Here is a 21406-nt window from a genome sequence, read left to right on the forward strand (position 1 = left end):
TGCTCATAAACTCCTCAGGGCTCAATGATTCAGAAAGCTGTAATGTACTGGTTAAATATTGCAGTATTGTAACCTAACATAAGGTTACTTATTTCTTGAATAATTTTAATTGCTTCTTCTTTTTCTTTAACTGTGTCAGAAGAAAGGGATTGAGGTAGCAGGTGCCATCAGATGTCATATTTCTCCTGTTCAATGTGACCTCTGTCTGATGTCTTAGAGCAGATCACGAATCATTTCTGTAAGAAATTTACACCCCAGTATCACTCCAAATGTCCCACGGTATCTGCTGGTGGGCTCCTCTCTTCACATTTGACATGAGTTGAGTTTGAAGTGTTGTTGAAGTCAGTCCCGAGGTTCTCAGACAGCCAAGCTTCATTACATCTCAGGCCTGAGACCACACAGTGTTGTTATGTGGCAGTTCAAATGACTGCAGTTAACAATAGTGCCATCTGCTTTTCTGGTATCCTTAGGGTTTGGTTTTTGTCAGTACCCACCCAGGATTAAAGCACAAACTTTTAGCAAAAGGTCAATAGAAATTCTGGAGAAGCATAAACTCTCCAATGGCCTGTAATAACATGAGAGGTTGTGAAAGATGTTTATGAGTTGGACAGTTTTGCTCCAGAGAGAAAAGTGATGAATTTTAAAATGTCATCTGTTTATAAGAGACAGGAACCAATCCGTCATCACTTCTCTTAAAACTGAAGTACCTAATATTTGTTTCCAGCAGAGATGCAGCTTCAGACCTCCAAGAATGTGAAAATGCAAGTGCAGCAAGTCCTTTTCATGAGAGAAAATTTTCAGCTGTGTGGATCTTTATATAGAAACTATTCCTTTCTGATAGGTAATTGATCAGGTTGTGAAAGTGTAGGAACTAAGATCATTCCACTCTTGCTTTTGCTTAAGGGCTGGATGGGATAAATACAGGCAGGTTGCTTCCATAGTGAGCTCGGGTCCAGGTGCAATTTAGCTTTCTCACAGCACAGACCTCTGCTAATAAGCCCTGTATACTCACATCACCTCTGCAAAGAGTAAGTTCACGTGGTTCTGCACAACGCCCTAGAAATATGTGCAAAGGTACCCAACAAAGATATAACCATGTTTATGCAGAATAAATATGTCTGCCTGCTTTTATGAGCTTCTTCTTCTTACTGGCACTACTACTGCTAGAGAATAGTCCAACCTTTTGGCTTTCCTGGGCCACACTGAGTGAAGAAGAATTGTCTTGGGCCATATATGCATAGGTTGCTCCAAAAGTAATGCCTTCTATTTATTTCCATGGAAACTATAACGGATACAAAGAGCACATAATAAAATAGGAAGCATTACTTTCGGAGCAGCCCTCATAATGTATATATAATATAGTTAAAGTATATAAGGAACAAAACTTTTTTTTTTTTAATTAAAACATAAGCAAAGGAGAGCAACAAAACCATAAAACTAGTGGGATATCTTATCAGTTTTTTGTGGAACCGATGCATCGGGCTGGTTCAATGGAAGTGATTGCCATTCTTTGTGAGCTCCCAAGGTTGGAGATTTTAATTACATTTTACTCTTCTTGAACTTCACCCTTGAAAACTGCCATTCACAAATGTACGTGCTGCCAAAAAGCAGTATCATGTAAGGTGTGATTGTGAAGCGAGGGTTATTTCTCTCTGGTAAGATTGGACTTGATCGTGTCATATTTTTTACCTGACTGTCTGATTGCAACTCTACACATTCCATTTCAAAATTCACAGGTGTTGTGTTTATGTTAACTGAAAATGGAGTTGCAAATATACCAAAAAATTCATGATTTTTTTTGCAATCTGGAAACCTGTTCTCAAATTTCTTTATCAAAGCAGAAAGCAAGGTGCGTATTTTTCACTGTTCACAGAACTGTGTTTAGCCAATGTATGATAATGCATGCAACTAATAACTGCAGTTAGCCTTGCACTGTGCCCTCCATGTGTCTTGATTTCAGTCCAAACAGTACCTATTGCACATCAATACATCAACACATGGTCATTGCGAGCAATGGGCCAAATTGGGCTGCTCAGTGTGGAAGAGCCACCACCATGATGGTGTAGGGCAGGAGGTGGCCACAAGACAGGCTGGGCTGGGCCACATGCAGCCCACAGGCTGTGGATTGGACATGCATGAGCTAGAAGGACATTCAGATGGGTCTCTGAAAAAAGTTGTTCCATACTGGGCTTACCCTGTACAGAGTTATCCTGAGAATGCATTTTCTAATTTGACTTCTGCTATCTGTAATATGTTCCTATGTCCTTCATAGCATTCCAGTGCATCTCTGCTCCTCCAGCACAGCTTATAAAAGGGAAGCAGAAAAGGAAGTTCATCCCCCCTCCTAAACATCACCAGCATTGTGCCACTGCAATGCCTGCTCTAAGCTTTCTTATGTAGAGTGTAGGTAATTGCTTGCTTACAAAATGCCTGGAACTTATGGCATCACAGTTAAATAAAATAAAATAAAATAAAATAAAATAAAATAAAATAAAATAAAATAAAATAAAATAAAATAAAGTAAAATAAAATAAAATAAAATAAAATAAAGTAAGTCTTTTACCTTTTAACTAGGTGGCTTACTGTTCACAGAGAGCATCTTTGGTAAGATAACAGGACACGTCCCTGCCACAGGCATCAGGAAATGCTGGCAACTGTAAGACTCACTTAGAGTTATACTGCCTGACATCTCCCAGACAAACATTACTCAGAAGACTCATTAAACATAGTTCGAAGCCACCTTTTCACTGCAATTATTGCAAACATGGTGAGCACAAAAGGATAAATAAAAATACAGAGCAGAAACTTACAGGATATAGTTGCTAGTATAATTTCAGTCATTGTGTGCAATAGCACCTTTAAAACCTTAATTACGTTGGCTTAATCCACCCCTCTTAGAATAGTCAACGGCATTGTTACAGTGATGTGTTTTATTATGAAGATCTCTTGCAGTGGGGGAGGGAGAGGAGGAAAAAGTTGACTTAATTGCTCATTATTTGGAGGCTGATACATCACTCAGTATAGATCTTGGTGCACTACTTGTAAAATGTACACAATATAATAATTCTTGTTTTATCATGCAATAAGATGAAAGATTTTGAAATTTTTGTAAGGATAGAATGAGATTGGAATGGAAACTATTCTGGTGCCTTGAGTTGAAATGAAATATTTTATATATATATATATATATTTTTTTAAGATTATTAGTGCATTAAGTGAGTTTCCTCATGCTCAGCACATAAATAAAACTATCCATACTTCATAAACCCAGAGTGTTTAGAAATGCTGTAAGTTAAAAAGACTGCAACAAACACAGCCCTTTGAGTCTAAGTGGGTTTCTTCTTGGTTAAAAATAAAGATATAAAATATCCAATAAATACTGATAAATGAAGAGCACTAACAGATTTATTTAACAATACAGAAGTTGTTACTGTGAAACAAATGTTTGTTATATAAATTTGTTTTCAGGCTCTCCCTTCTGGTCATACTCTATTTTTATGTTTAGATACAGATACACGTGTGTGTCCAGGAAGAATAAAAGTAGAATTTTTAGTGCTCCATGAAATTAAAACACCTTTTTGTCCCATGAAGGTGACTCTTAAGGTCAAATACATACAGTTAACAACTGTGCTAATCCTGAAAGTCCAGCTGTGATAGGCACCTACAAACCCTTTCATCTCAGCAGTCCTGATAAAAATGGGAAGATTAAAATAATGACGCTTACATACTCCATAATTGCATACATTAAGACCTTTCCTTGCAAGTTTCAGCAAATTCCTGTCACGGTATTTACTTCCATCATTTGTTGTTTCTTTAACTTTGTAGGATGAGCATCTCCCTTCTGCTGACTGCTATTGACCGTGCACCCTTTCCTTCGCAGCATCTCTCAGGCTTTGATCTGTCTTGTGATATCAGCTTTAGAGGACTAAAACCTTGATAGAACTAAATTCCAGCATGACTGAATTGTTAACTTACCCGTTATTTCCATAAAGATCTTTGGTATTCTTATAACTGAACCATACTGTTGTCACTGTTTTGCTTGTTATTTTCCTCAAGATCTACATTTCATTTAATCAGGCAGCTGAGCAGGGACATATATAATATATTTCCTTCACTTTTCATGTTTTGTTTAGCCATTTATGGTTGTCCATCATGTTGAGAACACTTGTCATCGTTAGGAGAAGAGCACAGAAGCTATTTGAATGATGCTAGAAACCGTTTTCACTGAAGAGGACTGCAGATAGTAAATGAACCAGGTCACATGGAAAAGTCCCTATATTCAGAACAGAGCAGCAGCAGGACCAAAACTTACAGAAAGAGCAGACAGGAAGTCAGTTTGCGCAGATTTATCAAATCTATACAAGACATTCAAAAGGGCAGAGGAAAAACAAGGCAAACAGGAAAACGGCTTTCCTTTAACAAGTTTCTAATTATTTTTATTAATGGAAATGTAACTGCACTTCACAGCTGGTATTGATGTGCTTTTCTGTTTTAATCTGGGCACAAATTCAGCACTACTGTCAATAATGTACTCCCAAGGACTTCTGAGTAAGTGAGACAAATATGACTCAGGGCTTACAAGATCTTTCTTTTTTTTTAAGTCAAAGCTAATGTAAATTGCAGTCTCTTCTACTAGATGAAACAGTTCCATGGGAAGCTATCATGCTACTGAATGGACTCACTGTAGAATTCAGTCATTTCTGAGATCAAACATCTAAGGAACAATACAACAGAACATGTAGTCATCTTAGTCAAAACCCGTATATACTCTTTGGATATCTAGAAAGTCTTAAAGAGCACAACATTGGTTTTAGGAGTAGCACCCACCTTCTCATGGCACATATAACACTAATGTCTTCTTTTACAGAAATGCCACAGATGTAAAGATTTAGAAACAACAGTCTGCAGTGAACATAGACTAGATTTAATAGCTGACTGATATTTCTTAAATGAAGCAATAGCTATGAGGCAAACAAAAAAGTCTCAAAAAATCACCAAAACATAGTTTAAAAATACATATGAGTAACTAAAACAAAATAGTTCAAGTTAGTATCTGTGCTGTATCAGACTCTACCCATAAGGAGAACAGAAGGTCCTGTAGTTGTTAAGATCCATAATTTCTCTATTTATGCTACTTGAAAATGGAAAGCACCTGTATCAGAATGAGTATTCCTTCTTAATAAAGAAGTCTTTAGTTTAGATGCTTTAGCTTTCCTTCCAGGTTGACATATTTCTTTACTGATGACACACATCATAGAAAATGTCCTTAAGTATGTTTTAAATAGAACTTTAGGCTTTTATGGATGTTTGCTGTCAAAACTCTCAATCTATCCATGTTTTCATGTGGCATTTACCACAGTGGTATTTGAGTAAATCATTCTGCTTGTAAAATCAAAAGCAGTTTTAATTAATTCAGCCATACAAAGAGTAGACAACTTTGCATTTTAGAAATCTCTATGTGATCTACAAAAACTGCCTTTTGCACAACCATAGCAATTTTTTAGTGTATTGTTTGCAATCCATTGCAATTTAAATCATTTAGATTGTGAGGAAATGAAATAGTACAGTTTTCCCTTAGGATAGGCTGCAATTTCTTATGGCTATTAAGATTGTCACTTATGCAGAACAAATTGTCATTTGCTTGTCACTTCACACTATGGTTGTGGGTTTTTTTTTATTTCTAGTGAATGTAAACAGCAATAGGAAGACAACCATTCCACAGAAGGAAGGAGAAGAAAAAAATCGCCTTGAACTTTCAGAAAAATACATTGCTCAAAAAAATTCAGAGGGTAGTGGTCCTAGTAGGTATTTGTAGTCATAGGTAAAGAAGGATGCATATGAGACGTGCAGATGTCATTTGTCTCAAGACAATCAATGATCAAGAATGTAAGCAGTGTGGGATAGTACACGGTCTCACCACCATCAGGGCCAAAATTTATTAAAAAAATCATTTCTGTATATCAAGAGCATGCTCTGACACCTGTCATGGGAGGCACACATCTATGCTTTTTCTGTGTTCTCTTTGGAATCACAGAGTGTCTGTGTATACACTGTTGTCATTGAACACCTTAGCACTGGCATAAAAACAATGTATACATAAAACAAGATTTGAAGGAACGGATTTTCCTCCCGGAAATCCATAACACTTCTAGTAGAAATAAAGTATTTGCAGTAAAAACAGAGAAAAAATTATTATCAGAAGCGAAATGTCAGTCCATCCGTAAAGCTTGCTAAAAGATGTCTTGCTATTACTAGTATAATGTTGGAAATTTTGGAAATATTTCATTGCAAAAATGATAAAAAAGAACTGGAACACAAGATTTCTTTGAAGGCTTTGATATCTGTGTGAATTTGGGTGTTTTTTGTTTTTTCATTAGGAATATAACAGTGCTGAAGTGGCACACATCTCTTCCCTTACTGCTGATGACATTTGCAATAAGAATGCCTTTTTGCATTGAGACTTTGAATCTAGGATGAAAAACATAGGCTTAACATTATTCTAGCACAATTGGTTGTTCACAAATCCCTAATCATGTACTACTAATAGAAAGGTATCATTCATAATGTAGTTTGCAGCTCTTTGTAGTTAGCTCCTCTCAGCAGAAGGCACCTTCCTGAAAAGGTCCTGGGAAGAGATGGGGTTAAACTGGAAATTTGGAGAGAAATGCACTGCAAAAAGACAATGGAATAGGAGAAAGGAAAGAACCTAAGAGTGATGGTAATAAGGTCATTGCCAGATTCAGTCTTCTCCTATGCATGATCTGTGTCAGTAGAAAGTTAAGTCCAGGTTATGCCGTGATCCTGCAGGACTATAGGCCTGTGTAATTCCCACCTCCCTGGTGGAAATGAAGAAGTGCAGATTTGTCTTTCATACGGATAGCCATAAGATGGCTGAGACAGATGCATTCAGCAGACTAGTTTTCCCACCGGTGCTACTATCTGTCCTCTTTTGGCACCGCTCTGTGTAGGTTTCTAGTGTCTGTTTTGAAGCCATGCTTATTTTCAGTGACTGTTAGTTTACTTAATGAGTACCTAAAATAATTAGGCCAAACATGCCAGCTTTTCCACCTTCAAAGACAAAATTTGGTCTGTAAATGTAATAGCTTTTGAACAGCCCCTTTCCCTGGATGAGGAGCTCAGCAGTTACTGTACTCACCAGCATGCAATATGTAGTAGTTCGGTCATCAAAGAGCATAAGCCTTCTTTAATTTTACTGCTAGGGGCTGATGTGGATTATCTTCCTCCTTTCAACTTGGTACAGCAAATTATAGTGTATATACAGTTTAAATTTTAGAATTTAGGGAGAGGAAATCTTGCTTCTCAAAAGAAGTACTTCTACAGTGAGTTTTCATATGAAGTTATTTACAATTTGAGTAAAATGTAAGAGCAGGAAATGGGAACTATTTCATCGTAACTCTTCAGTTGTTTCAGCTAGCCTTTTGCCACCTTAACACTGAATACTCTCCTATATTTTGTAGAAAAGGACAAAAATGCAATCATCTGCATATTATTCCTCTGTAGTTACAATTGTCTTTAATATATATCATGGTGTAATCTCCCTAAGGAAGTGGTTATTAGCTGGTCAGTTATCTATCAAACTGCAATGAATCTTCTGATTTGATAAGTTTTCAAAATGTATTCTCGTGAATTACATAAAAAAGCATTTCTTAGCTTATGAGTCTTGATTGAGGACCACCATTACAGTGCGTAATGTTGCTGACTTCTGAGGAGAAGAGCAATATCATAACAAATGTCATGCTTCCTGGCACTCATAGAGTGCTTCAACCAAACTGGACTGCAAGGGAGGAGAACGTGGCTGAAGAGGCACACATTCATGCAGAGTCACATTGCCTTTATGCTTCTTTCCTCTAAAGATTTTATATTATACTCCTTTACTGATTATCTAGGGAAAATGAGCGAGCTCTGATCAATTTGGTCTCCATACTTAGCGCTTATTTGGTAAATAATAAGCTATGCATTCAAAAGGGATGAGTGTATTAAATAGGAAGCTGGGTGCAGTACAAGCATATATTCAGAAGAAGAAAAATTCATTGCCAGTTCCACAGGGAAAAGGACATTCCGATTTATGATCTTATGTCACTACTATTACCAGGGGGAAAAGTGGCTAATTACAGTGATATGCACATTTGGACTTTTTTCTGTGCTAAGTAGAAGAGTGTTCAGAACTGAGCTTCAACAAATTCACAATGGACATTCTTCCAAAATATATTCTAATGTTTTTAACTGGTTAAAAAATGATGATAGTAATAATAATAATAATGATAATAGTAATAGGCCCTCTTTATCCAAAACTTATGTCATCTTGTACTTGAAAATTCAAGGGAAAATGTTTGAAATGCAACAATTCTTTATTAGACAACTTTGAAGTGTTTTCAACCTTTTCTCCCAATCTTTTTTTCTTTGACACTAATACTAAAATCTGGTATTAATCTTTCTAAAGTAAATATGTAATTATACGAACGTTACGAACATTTGTATTGGTTTTTACTGCTGACATTCATCATTCCATTCATAAATTCTTAAAAATCTCAATACATTTCTTCACAGTAAAAGCTGATTTTGGCTGCAATAATAGATTTTTTTTTTTTTTTTTTAATGCTAACTTATAAACATCTGTAAAGAACAGAAATAATAATGGATTATTTCCACATCATGAGGAAGGTCAACATTTACTCTCACTCCTTTATTTTCCCCATTGTTTTTAGATCTCCCATGTTTATCTTTAGCAGGTTTGATGCCTGTCTTGAACTATTTTCCTTGTGCATCTGCTTAGTCATTATGCATACCTTAATTGCATGTTTGTAATTTATGTGCGGGATCAGTCACTACAGATATATTTTTATTTCTAATGCTGAGAAATGGAAAAGATGGTTGAATTCGGGTTGTGATTATGTATTATTTTCCTGCCTATGAAGACTTCGACTTTGGACTTCTGATTTTTAAAGATCTGAATCTTTTAAAAGTAGAAAATTGTTACTGTTTATTAAACAGTGGAAAATCACTATCAGAAGTACAATTTTATAAGTAAATGTTTACGTATTTTATTTACCAAGTTGAAGGATAGGACTAAGTATGTGTAAGAGATATTAAAAGAGAAAGCAATGTTTTTTTATCCTTTCTCTCAATTCGCAATGCTATCTATTTGAGGAAAGATGTAATTTCACATTATTTCTAGCCTTGATAACTTTCTGGTGTAAGATTCATGCCAGACTTTGTTCAATTGCACTGTTTGATTTCATTGCTGCTGGAATCTTCTCCTGTTGTATGATAAATAGTAAGTGCTAAATAGTGTAAACTTGGATCTCGTTGTTCAGATGCACTCTATGCAAGGCTGAGTCATCCTACTACCCCATCATTGCTCTTGACCTTGATCATATTGCCTTTCAGAACTCGTCTGCTGTTGCCTTCAACAGCTCTTTTATTCCTTCTTCTTCACAGATAGCTTCTCTACAAGTTCATTTATAGTTTAAGTTTGGATCCTTTTCCTTCATTGTCCTTCCTGTTCATTGTTTATACCTACTACTAATTTCTGGCCCACACACAATTTCAAACTTATTTATAGCCAAGTTTTAAATCCGCATTTCTACCTTTACATTCTCATCTAGTCCAGTCTCCACATCTCATTCTTTCGCTGTTCCTTCTGTAAACACAAAACTTAAACCATATTGCACAATGTTTTTAACATGAAACCTCACACGCTAAGTTGTCAGTGTCTTCATATTTATCCTTGTCAGTGTTCTTTTTTTTTGGCCTTTCACTGATTGGGGCCCTAAACCTGTAAGACAGTTTTAACAACAAACAAATGAAATGTGTCTACATAATGGTACAAAGCTCTTGTTGTTTAGCACCTAGGTTACAGATATTTATGAGCAGCAAATCTTTGTTCCCAGATGGACATCACTGAAGGATTTGGGCTTAGCTCTATGTATGTAAGACACCAGTGGCACAAAAGAGTGTCCTTTAATTTTCAATTGAAAGATACTATCTCGCATTGTAAATGGATTGTTAAGATTGACTGGTGTTTAAGGCTTGAGGAGGAAAGGAGCAGTTAGGAGGCTGGGGAATGACCTGCCGTAGATAAAGATTTTGCACAGTTCTTGAGGCTGGTTTGGACTGCAAGTCAGGATTGTGTAGAACTTCCCTGGTGTAGGGAAAACCACTGCAGCTCCATCTCTGGTGTGTATGGCATGCACCATGTACCAACTTCTTGAAATACTCCTTGGAGGACCACTGTAGAAACAGAAGACAGGTGTCTTCTGAAATGGCAGTATTGCACATCTCCTCCTGCCTCATGAATTTTGCTCAGCCCTGAGTTTTTCATCTAAAGGAAGGGACTGAAAAGGCTGTGAGTCGTGTTATAGAGAAAAAGAGTATTCCAGTGTTTGCAGTGGCCGGGATCTAAATGAAAATTGCTGACCTCCTGCTCAAAGATGGAAGTAATTCCATTGGCCACAGAGGCCAATGTTTTATTCTAGAGCCCATAAGCAATGAGCCCTCAGTTCCTTGGGGCAGTAGAGGTCTAGCAAAAGTGCAGGAGCCAGCAGGAGCCTGGCAGCACTGATGTGTTTTGCTGGCCCCACTTCTAGAGCTAATAAGGTTGTCAGCCTCCAGGTCTGTCTGAAATTGTGTTTGCAGGTCACAAGGTTTCATTATGAGGATGTAAATCAGTGGTAAGTTGGCAGCACATTAGAGGTTATTTAGGGAATGTTCTCTCTTTACCTTTTTTTTTGTTTTGGTGTTGCAGGAAATATTCAGGAAGTCATATTACAAGAACACTTGGAAAAAGAAGATGAAATTCTGGTTTCCTTGGCTGGTTTGAAGCAGGTATAATGATTGCTTAACTTAACCTTTTTGTATCCCTCTGCACTATTAATACTCTTTTTTCCCCTTTTTTAATTGCCTTTGTATACTGTTGTTTTATTTTCTGTTATAGTTGTTTTGCTAATACTAATGCATTGAGCATTGCAGAGCACTTTTATTTAGAAAGCAAAACTGAGCTATAAGGAGTTCAAATAACTTGCACAGTGTCTGCTGCCTGAATTGTTCTGGAGAGGCCTTGAAAAAGAGATGAGGCAACACAGTTCCAACTTCAGCATTTTTCTTAGTGCAACATGTGCATGCTGTGTAATAATCGTATTTATGTCCCCATTATTTTATTGAGTTGCCACTTGAGTGTCATTCAATCTAAAGAAAAAGTGCTACATATATAAAATGAGAATGCTAATGAGCATCTGAAGCTCTGATTTTACTATATTCTACTCCCTGGAAATTCATTTTATCAGGAATTATGTGACATGCTAAATCTATAAGTGGAAACATCAGCAGTTTCATTCTTTTTAGATTTGTTTTCCAGACTCTGTAACAACAACATTGCAATTATATTTACATCTTTACATCTTTAGCCTATATAGATATTAAGACTGGCTTATTTCCTATCATCAAAGAGATGGTTATGGGGAAATAGTGTTTGAAAGCACTGTGCATGGAGCTTTAAAAAATTCAGAATTCCCCCAGACTTCTAACTTACAGTTTTTCCTCTCCCATTCAACAACAGATCAAAGATATTCTAAAGGGTTCCCTGCGTTTCAACCAGAGCCAACTGGAAGCTGAAGAAAATGAGCAAATCACGATAGCAGATGACCATTACTGCTCCAACAGTCAGAACAAAGGGACTGGTGATATCCTGAAGGGACCCGTTATGACAAAGCAACAGTTGATCTCAGGACGACAGGTAAGATAAAGTATTTCGAACAGTCTGCTGATGGAATTAGTCTTACATTTCTTTGGCATGGCTGACACTGCATGAGGCACACCATTTACAGCACACTCACCCTGTAAAAAAAGATGAGTTCTGTCAGAAACACAACTTATTTCTTGCTGAGATGGTCTGGCCTTAAGCTGTGAGACCCAAGTTTTCTGGTTCATATGGAACCATGATTATTTGCATCAATTCTTCTATTGTAGCGTTATACTCCACATACAGATATTGAAGTCAAAATGTTTGCATTGTTTGCTGAGAGTAGTTCTTCTTTCAGATTTTTAAATCTACTTCTGAGGTTAATTTCCTACAAACATCTCAAAATTGGAGGCAAATAATCCCATATCTATTGATTGCTCTTATTGTCCTTCCATTATGTAAGAGCTGATTGTCTGCATTGCAGTGTATCCTTGGCCAGTGCCGAAAAAGAAATAGCAAGGAGGTTAGTTTTACCTTCTACTTCATTGTATTGACTTTCTCCTGGAACCAGTAAATATTTTCACATACAAAGCATTCAGTAACAGGACACATTCACACACACAGTTATTTTTCTCTGAAGGTAAAACTTCCATCTTTATCTAAAACTCAGTCTGACTCAAATGTGATCTTCAAAGCAATTGCTTTTTTATATGCATATTTCTATATCCTTTTCCATCTTAGACTCATCTGCCAGGCCACAGCTGACACTCACAGCTGTAAATGAGTGGCACCACTGTCACCACAGTCTAGCTCAGTCTGCGATCAAGTTAACTCCTGACAAGTCAACCTAGGAACTCATTTTGAATTATTTATTCTCAAATAATAGCACAGTTGCTTTGATTTATGATACACAATCCTGCTGATTTAGATCATTTTAGGAATAAACAAATATAAATAATATTTTACTTATATTTTGATACTGAATTTTTTTTTTTTTTTTTTTACTTAGTACTGGCAGATTCACAGGCTAAAAAAAAAACTGATGGTAGCAAGTTGGAGCAGAATGATGTCCTAATTTTGCATTGTATTTCCTAGCTTTTTTACTAAAAAGTATTTTTTACTTCCACACAGAAATGGCAGATAGTATTTTTTTACTATTTTTATTTGGATTTATTATAGAAACTGGAAGATAGAATGCCGTATGAGCTAACAGCATGCAGTGTTACTGTGTGCTGGAGAAGCCCTAACTCAGACACCTATCACTCAGCAGAAGTGCTTGGGCATTGCATTCTGAGCACTGGCAGTGGGCAGCTGAAGCTTGCTCTGTGAAGGTTTCTTTCCAATGGAAACTTTGAGGGCTCATCCCAGTGTGTAGTCAGGATACGTGCCTCTAAACTGAGCAACGCTAATTCAGAGTTAACTGTTGGCCTAAACTAGGCCACATCACTGCCTTTTAGTTCTGGTGAAGAAAATGGACTGCCGTAGGTCTATCTGGGAGCAATTATGGAGAGCTGCAGGGGGCTTAAGAATTCCAACCATCTCTAGTTCTCTTAATGCATTTCTTTCTAAAGAAAATTTACTGTATTTGCAGTTTTTGTGACTTTGATTATGTTTAATGTGACTTGCCATAGAGATTTTTCTCTAGTGAAATTATAGGGACAATTCTGGAACAGCAGGAAAAGGTACAGGCGTAGCTATCATGTAATGGAGTCTTTTGTGCGTGGTTGTAACATAGGTATAAGTTTTCATCTTCTAAATCTTCTTTTTTGCCTCAAGCTCTTTTCTGGAAAGTGAAGATAAGGATACAGCCCTTCTTTGGAAATGAAAGCTGCAAAATTAAAAATGCGAAAAATGAAGATAAAAGGCTCAGAGAAGTAGAGCATTTGTTGGAATGTTTGGCTTTGGTAGCAGTGTGCGGTTGACAAACAGAAGGCTTCTGTTGCTAAATAATGAATGATAATTAACACATTATCTTGCCTTTATGTCGATTCAGAGAAGGAGGCAAAATGAGCTGCCGTTCTTCTCAGCTTTCTTGAATTGTGTTCTTATGGTTAGTTTTAACTCATTCACAGTATGAAGGAGATTGAAATAAGCCCAGTGCTAGGAGCTGATATTCATCAGGAAAAAATGTTTGGAGAAGCCATATGGCAATGGGCGTAAGGTTGTTAACTTTCAAAGCTACCGGAAGTATAATTCTGTCATTTTTCATTTATTCAGTAGTGGCAGCAGATGGGAGAAAACATGGTTCACGTCAGCATGAGTTTCCTGAAATAGGCAGAACAAGGAGGGAGGAGGTATTTTACCTCTGGAAAAAATACCAAAATACCACTGTGATGTAGGGGTAAGCAGACGTTTACAGGAGGTCCTTTTTATATCATTTTTGAGTCAATATATGTAGTCTGCTGCTTGTCTGATACTTCAGGGATCTGTTGATCTCTTTAACTCAAACAGGAAGTATTGTTAGAATGAAAAATAGTGTTGCAAAGCCCAACACTGACAAAAAGAATTTAGGATGAGTGGTTCTTTTTCTTTTCCCTTCATTAGGGAACAGGATGCTTTGCAAAATTTTGCTATGCAAAACCAATTTTTTTTTAAGCAGAACTTGTGAATTTACAGCACCAGCACAAAGTGCTTCTAATCAGGCGTCCTTGCTGGAGTTCACTGCCATAAGGTAGACAGCCTGTTAGCCAACGTTGGAGATGCCAAGCAGAGAAAAGAAAATATTGATCTTGCTGGGCAATTGTGTCATAATTCCTGTGGCAGAATCACAGAGTGATTGAGATTGGCAGAGACTTCTGGGCCCATCTGCTCCAACTCAGAGCAGGCTGCCAGGCCTATGTCCAGGAATGCTTTAAAGATCTCCAAGGAGACCCCACAGCCTCTCTGAGCAACCTGTGCCAGTGCCCACCTAGTCAAGAAGCATTTCCTGATGTTCAAAGAGAACCTCATGTGTGCCAGATTTTGCCCATTGCCTCTTGTCCTGGCGCTGTACACCGCTGAAAAGAGTTTGGTTCTGCCCTCTTGTACTCTTCCTGCTGGTCTCTGTACACATTGATGAGATCCCTCTGAGTCTTCTTCAGGCTGAACAGTTGCAGCTCTCACAGCTATGCAGGGATGCTGCAGCCCCTTCATTATCTTTGCAGCCATTTGCTGGACTCTTTCCAGTACGTCCATGTCACCCTACACGAGATGGAGCCATCCTGATGTGAGGGCTGTGAGAACTGAAATAACGTGATAGCTTAGAATAATAATGCATATAATTTTGTAAAATGAGGCTATACTGCATTGACTGGGAGGTATTAAGTAGAAATGTGGAAAGAAGCCAGGTGAGTTATGCAAGAGTCGCTGTTTAAAGGAACGTGTATTTCTTTTGTAGAGAGGCAAAAATGCAAAATTTTAACATGGTATTTAGGATTCCCAGAACAGCTCCACCTGGACCTGTCTTGTGGCTGTGGTGGCTGCCTACAAAATCAGGTAAATGTCAGCACAAGACTGGAGCAGAGCAGCAACACTGGGTAGCCTGTGGCCCCAGCCCTGGAGATGGCAGCTGACCAACAGCATCACAGACCAAAGGAGAGTAAATGCTAATTAATAACAAATGATGTCTCACATGACAAAAGCCTAAGTAAAGATGTATCTCTCCTTCTAGATCTCTTTAATTTCGTGGAATGTATTTGGGAAGTTTTTTATTCATATTTTGACTACTCTGGTTCTGCACAGTCTAGCAGCTGTCTTATGTTGAGACCATTAAAGCTGAGCTTAAGACATTTCCATTTGAATGATAAAGCACTGAAATGGTTATTTACAAAACATAGTAATTGACATAATTGTACCTAGATACTAACCAGATAACAAAGCAGATTATTTGCTACAAAGGGAAATGTGTATTTCAACTCTCATTCATACAAGTTTTGTAAGGAAACAGGTCATAATTATGCATTTGTATTTCAGCTAATACTAAATTTGTGACTTTTTAACAGTTTGAAATTAATTCCTTCTCAATTATTGGTGGGTGTTTGCTCTCTGAGCTACTGTACAGATCCTTTTCAAGAATATTCTACTCTATAATTACTAATCAGAGCAATGCAAAATTGTTTTCAGCTGTAATAATAAATTTGGCAAAGCAAGTTTTGCTCGAGGCCATAAAAATCTAATATTCAAGTTGTGGCTTGGTGATACTTGTGACGACCTCTGTTCTCCAATTTTATGTACTGTGCCTACTTTTATCTCATTCCGATTTTTTCTGTTTGTCTTTTTTGTTATTGATTTATTTTTTCTCTAATACCTGCTACCTGTATTTTACCCTAAAGTGAATTCACATTCAGTCATAATTAAAGAACGTTTGGCACACACATTTCCATACTTCTCCTTTCCCTTGATCTTGCATTACTGAAGTCAGTGTACTGTTTTCAATATCACACCACTTCTGGACACTCGTCCCACTCAGGCCACTTGGTAGGTTGTGTTATGGTGCTGATACTGATTGGCAACTAAGAAATCAATTATATAACTATTGGAGGAATGTAGTGCTGGATAGGAGTTGAATCCAACTCTTCTCGCAGAAGAAACTAGAGGCTATTGTCCATTTACTTTGCAACTATGCTTATTAGCAACACGCTAATATGTTGCCAGTTTTGTCAGTGTGGGAGAAATCCCACCATGCTGTATATGGCAGACTTCCCTTCTAATTGCATGGAGCAAATTGTCTTTTGAAAAGTTGAATACATCCAGCTGGAATATAACATTGTGAGATCATAGGGATTTTTCTGGTACATCAACGTTATTCATCATCCACTATTGCAATGCTTTGGGACATCTAACAAGATAGATTAGGGATTCCCACATCCAGATTTTCTGGTAAAGTGAGACAGTGCTTAGTTATTCAGCCCACAACATCAAGCCTTGAAGACCTGGGAGTACAAATCTGCCTTGAACTGCTGCACACTAAAATATGATGTACAGCTCAGATTCCACTGATCAGAATTTTATCAGGAAATTTTCTGTCAAACCTCTCTCTTGAAGAGCTGCAAGGTACCATTGTACATGCAGGTCTGCAAAAAATTCCTCAGTTTGTCTTTATGTACTTCAGTAGAAAAATAACAGCAGTGTGAATAGAATTGCCTAAAATCTTCACAACTGTGATTTATGCCCAGCTACTGTGAGCATGGCACAGATGCACTGTGATAAGGAAACATATAAGAACTTTATATCATATGATGATGATGATTTTAGAGCTTTTGTACTGTTGTCATTAATAATTTAATCCATAATACATATTGTTGATTTTTTTACTTTTTGATATGGGCGTTGCAACTTTTGAATAAAGATAATTCCTCTATCCCATTCCTGAATCACCGTTGTGTGTCAGAAGATTCTTTTAAATAGTAAAATGGGTACTGACTTACAGTTCTTTCTGTGCTGTTGTCTTACAGACTACCACTGATTCAAGCACTAGAGAGAGTAAGGGTGCTGATGACTGTATTTTGGTTTCCAAAGAAGACGGAAGCAGAAGTGCTGTCCCAGAGCCAGCACAGTTGCTTCAGACATTCAAGGAATCAGCAGTGAAGCCAGAAGCACCATCTCGTCCTTTGGTATTCTCTGACCCTCTGATGGGCTCCATCTCAGCCTCCTCCAGCAACCTGAGTTCCAGCCCTGATGACAACAGTAGTAATAACAGCAAAGATTCTGACTTTGCTATTGTAAGCCCACTGGACATCTAACCAAACTGACTGGGAGAAATCAGAAGGCCAGCTGGTACACCTCAGCTCGGCTTCCAGTGGTTCCACAGGCTGGACGGTTCTTTGGATTAGGACAGAAAATAGGTGAAGGTAACGCATCCAGCTGCCAAAAGCCTAGGTTAAAAAAAATACATTTTTTGTTGCGACTCTTCAAAAAGAATATACATCTTGTGATGACTGCCTTAAGTAAAAGCCCAGTAAACCTGGTTCTAATATACAGTTATTCTTAGTTATAGATCTGTCTTACTTAGGAGCTTTGTTACTATAGAACTGTTGCTTTCTTGAAACATAGAATAGTATGTGCTAAGTACCATAATGGATTAGGAAATGCATAGGTACTTGACATCAGACCTGAAGAGGCAAAGACAAACTAGGTTTAATATCGTCCTTCTGCAAAATATGCTAGACTGGGTTTTCTGAATAGGCAAGGATACTGTTTCTTCAGAGTCTGTGACTAGAGAAGTAGAGAATGTAAATCAGAAAAATTAAAAGCATCATCCTGGCACTTGTTCTCAGTTGAGGAATCCTAGTTTCTTTCTTTTCATCCAACAGTAGCCTGAGGTGTGTTAAAGGCACTGGTTTGTGTAATAGTTCCTCAGCACTGTGTTAAAGTGAATGTGTTACAAATTCCTTGAGAAGGGGGACCTATACAGCAGAGCCTTACTTCCCTTTGCCTACTATTTTTCCTCTTGAGAATTCTCAGCTCACCTCTTTCCCTCTTAGTATCTGTGTGCTTTTACTCCCCTGGCATGAATTAATTTTGATTTTACTGAGATCGCTACCATCAAAGAGTAGGGAAATTACATTATTTCATAGTGTATACCTGAGCCAGTTGATCTAAAATTATTTTGAGTATGGTAATTTAACAGGGAAGGGTGCAAAGTAGATATAAAATGTTCATAATTAAAAGCACTTTATGTCTCCTTGCTATTATCTTCTATGTCTCCTTGCTATTATCTTCTATATATTCTGTTTACATATATGCATATATGATTTCCACATTACTAGTCAGAAAAAAAAATACATAATGGTGCAGCAGCATTAACCAACAGAAAGTTTTTAATTAACCCTTAAACTTGTTCTTCTATGGAAAAGTGTATTTCTTTGCCATCAAGTACATGCTGCATCTAATAACAGTTCTTTTCAAATAGGTAAGATGGGTGTTCTTTGTACTCACTGATTCCTTTCAATTCTTCTGGAATTTGCAAAAAGAAACTGTTAGTCAGAGGAAGCCTGCTTATGCAGGACCTGTGCAGTTATAGCCAGAGGAAGTAGTGCTAGAAAATTTCTCCATTTCTCACAACAGTACAAAATCTGAATTATTTTGTTTCAAGATACTTATCAAGTACTCTGTGCAAGAGCATTGTAGCTGTATGGTGAAGCTTCTGTTGGTATAGCCTTTTACATGGTAGTTATTTGCTGATTAGTCTGTGGTTGTCAGTGGAGTTAAGTACAATATCCCAAAGATGAGGTGATATGGCTTGCTGGTTTTAGATGGTCTGTGTTAATGACTGACATTAAGAGAAAGCTGTCATGTAATTACATGGGAGCTGCCATATCCTTACACATTCAGAAGCCGTTGTGTAGTTCTTCTGAGATTCTCTGTGCCTTGTAAAATGTTAAAACACTGGAATGTTGTGAGCAGACATAGTATCACACATCTCTGTGGCAGTGGTGTGAACAGTCAGATGGCTTTGTTTAGATGAGGGACCTTAAGCGAGTAACATTTCAGATAGGTGTTTATTTTGGTTTAGTTTTAAGCTTCATAGAAAATCACTTTGGAAATAAACACACATGCCTACCTTCAGGTTTATTTTATGTCCCTGATTTTGTGTGAATGCCAGGGGATTAGGTGCCTGTTGGGTTTTTTAAGTCTTTACAACTCTTCTAGCCTTAACCCATTCAGCAAGGCATGTGCCACACTACCAACAAAGGGGAATCTGTTCAACCAGTACTTGTGGAAAGAGGAAAGAAATATTCTGGGGGCAGAGAGACAATTTTTATATTCTGTGATACGTAAGCCTTCAGTGATTCTAGAACTTTGGCAGGGGAAAATGTTTTTACTTTTTTTTATTATTTTAGGAATCATTCTTTTCATTTCTGTTCTGGTTGTTTGTTTCAGGGATCACATTGCTGTTTTCTTGAGCGGTCTTATTGCCATTGGAAGAGTGTGATTTGTACAGTCCTTTTATTTTTGTAAGTTAGTTGTATCTTCAATACAGCATATTTTAAAGCAGCGCTGAAAGTATATACAGATTTTTGGAGTTTCTAACAAGTTTTCTCTAAGCAGTGGATACCACTGAGCTGGATGTCTGTCATGCCAAGGGATATAATAAGATCCTTAGAAGCAGAGAGTTGATTATGCAAGTAAGATTAGAGCAAGTTCCAGTAAACGAATCTGCTTTGATTACACCATGTTCTTCCATGTCACAAATTTGCTGTCTCATACTTAATCATGGTACAGAGACAGTTAAAATTTTATATATTCTTTAAATCAGATGAGCCTGTAAGTTAGACAGAATATCAAACCATCAGCCTGTCTTGCTTTATGTTAGGAATATACTGAGAAATAAATAGTCGTAAATAAAATAAAATAAAAAATAAAATGCAAGATTATTCTTTTTCCCCAGAAAAGACCCACTCATAATGTTCATGGTTACCAGTAACAAGATAGAAAATGATATGCATTGAAAACTTGTGATAATAACTAATATGGGATGAAGATATGTATTTGAAACTGTTGTACTGTATCTTACATTTGTAATTTATGGCTGTTTGAAGTCTTTTGCATGTCATATCAGTTATATATACTGCAGAGAGGCAGTATGGTATTTTGACTGGGTATTCACTTAGTTGTGGAACTTTGTGTCTTTATCCCAGAAGAATATCTAGCCCACTTTATTAAAGAAAGAATTAACTGCTTTCCTGAGTTGTGCTTGTGCTGTTTTCACAGAAGGAAAAGCTTTTTTACTAGAATTTTTGAAGTATGATTTCTCAAAACAAAGGTTATTAGAAACTATTCCATTATCTATATAAGCAGATATATTATTAATATTTTAATCAGATTTTATGTATTTCATCCAGGGAATCAAATTGTTCATTACTCATCTTACTCAAGTGGCGCAGAACATTTACTATTTTGCCATATTTATTGTATCTGATAATGCTGTACAATATTTAAAGTGGTATAGCCTTTCTGCTGCTTCAGTAAACTTGTTATGATCTCATCATCTCATCTCAGTTCCCATCTCAGTATCTGTACAGTACCTTTCTGAACCCCAATAGTTCATTGCACATTCTTAAATGGTTCCCTTTATTCTACAATGTGCTTTCCTCATTAGAGGACAATGAAGCAGCATTGACAAAGATTAAATTTCAGGTTTAATATCTGTGGGACACTTGTGCCTGGCAGTGACAATGTCATCTGTTCAAATATGGACACAACAATCCTTAAAAGATTTCCATGTTCTGAGTGTCAGCCCTTGAATAATACTTTTGATTTTGTGCTGCATGTGTTGGTCTGGACTGAATGTCTGTAATGGTTTATTAGATTTGAAAAGGTGCAGTTTCATAAAATAAACTTAATTTGGCTACAGAATAGCGATTACACCGTCTCATAATCTGTGCTGTTCTTTTAAGAGTGATTACATACAGTCTGCATTAGTATTGCCTGTGTCACTAGATTCACTTCAGTAGCTAGCTAAATTTAGAGATGAAAGAGCATGAAAGAAGGTCATTGGAGAAACAGCAACTTGAAACGTGCACACAGGCAACTTGTTTGCCCACTGCTTGAAGTATATTTAACCACAAAAAAAAAGTGTCAGAGGTATCAGGAGGACTCTGCAAGAGGTGAAATGTGTTTTTACTCTAGAAACAGAAGACAAGTAGCAAGGGGTGAACCATGAGGCTTTTAAACTACAAATTCTTTTGGGCAGAATCTATCTTCTCTGAATTTGAACAGAACTTCTAA

The 21406-nt window shown here is 37.1% G+C and overlaps 1 protein-coding gene across 4 annotated transcripts in view; it reads left to right on the forward strand.

Annotated features, from left to right (window-relative positions):
• TBC1D5 (TBC1 domain family member 5) overlaps window positions 1-21043 on the forward strand; it is a 294686-nt gene extending 273643 nt beyond the window's left edge. For all 4 annotated transcript variants that reach the window (XM_042817093.1, XM_042817092.1, XM_042817091.1 and 1 more), the window contains 3 exons: window positions 10766-10845; window positions 11576-11752; window positions 17131-21043. In XM_042817093.1, the coding sequence (XP_042673027.1) occupies window positions 10766-10845; window positions 11576-11752; window positions 17131-17418 (545 nt within the window). In that variant the 3' untranslated portion in view covers window positions 17419-21043. The remainder of the gene's footprint in view (window positions 1-10765; window positions 10846-11575; window positions 11753-17130) is intronic.
• The last annotated feature ends 363 nt before the right edge of the window (window positions 21044-21406 follow it).

Source organism: Centrocercus urophasianus, unplaced genomic scaffold (genome assembly GCF_019232065.1).
Source record: "Centrocercus urophasianus isolate 14NV4802_14NV808 unplaced genomic scaffold, USGS_Curo_1.0 seq_16, whole genome shotgun sequence".
Classification (NCBI taxonomy): Eukaryota; Metazoa; Chordata; class Aves; order Galliformes; family Phasianidae; genus Centrocercus; species Centrocercus urophasianus.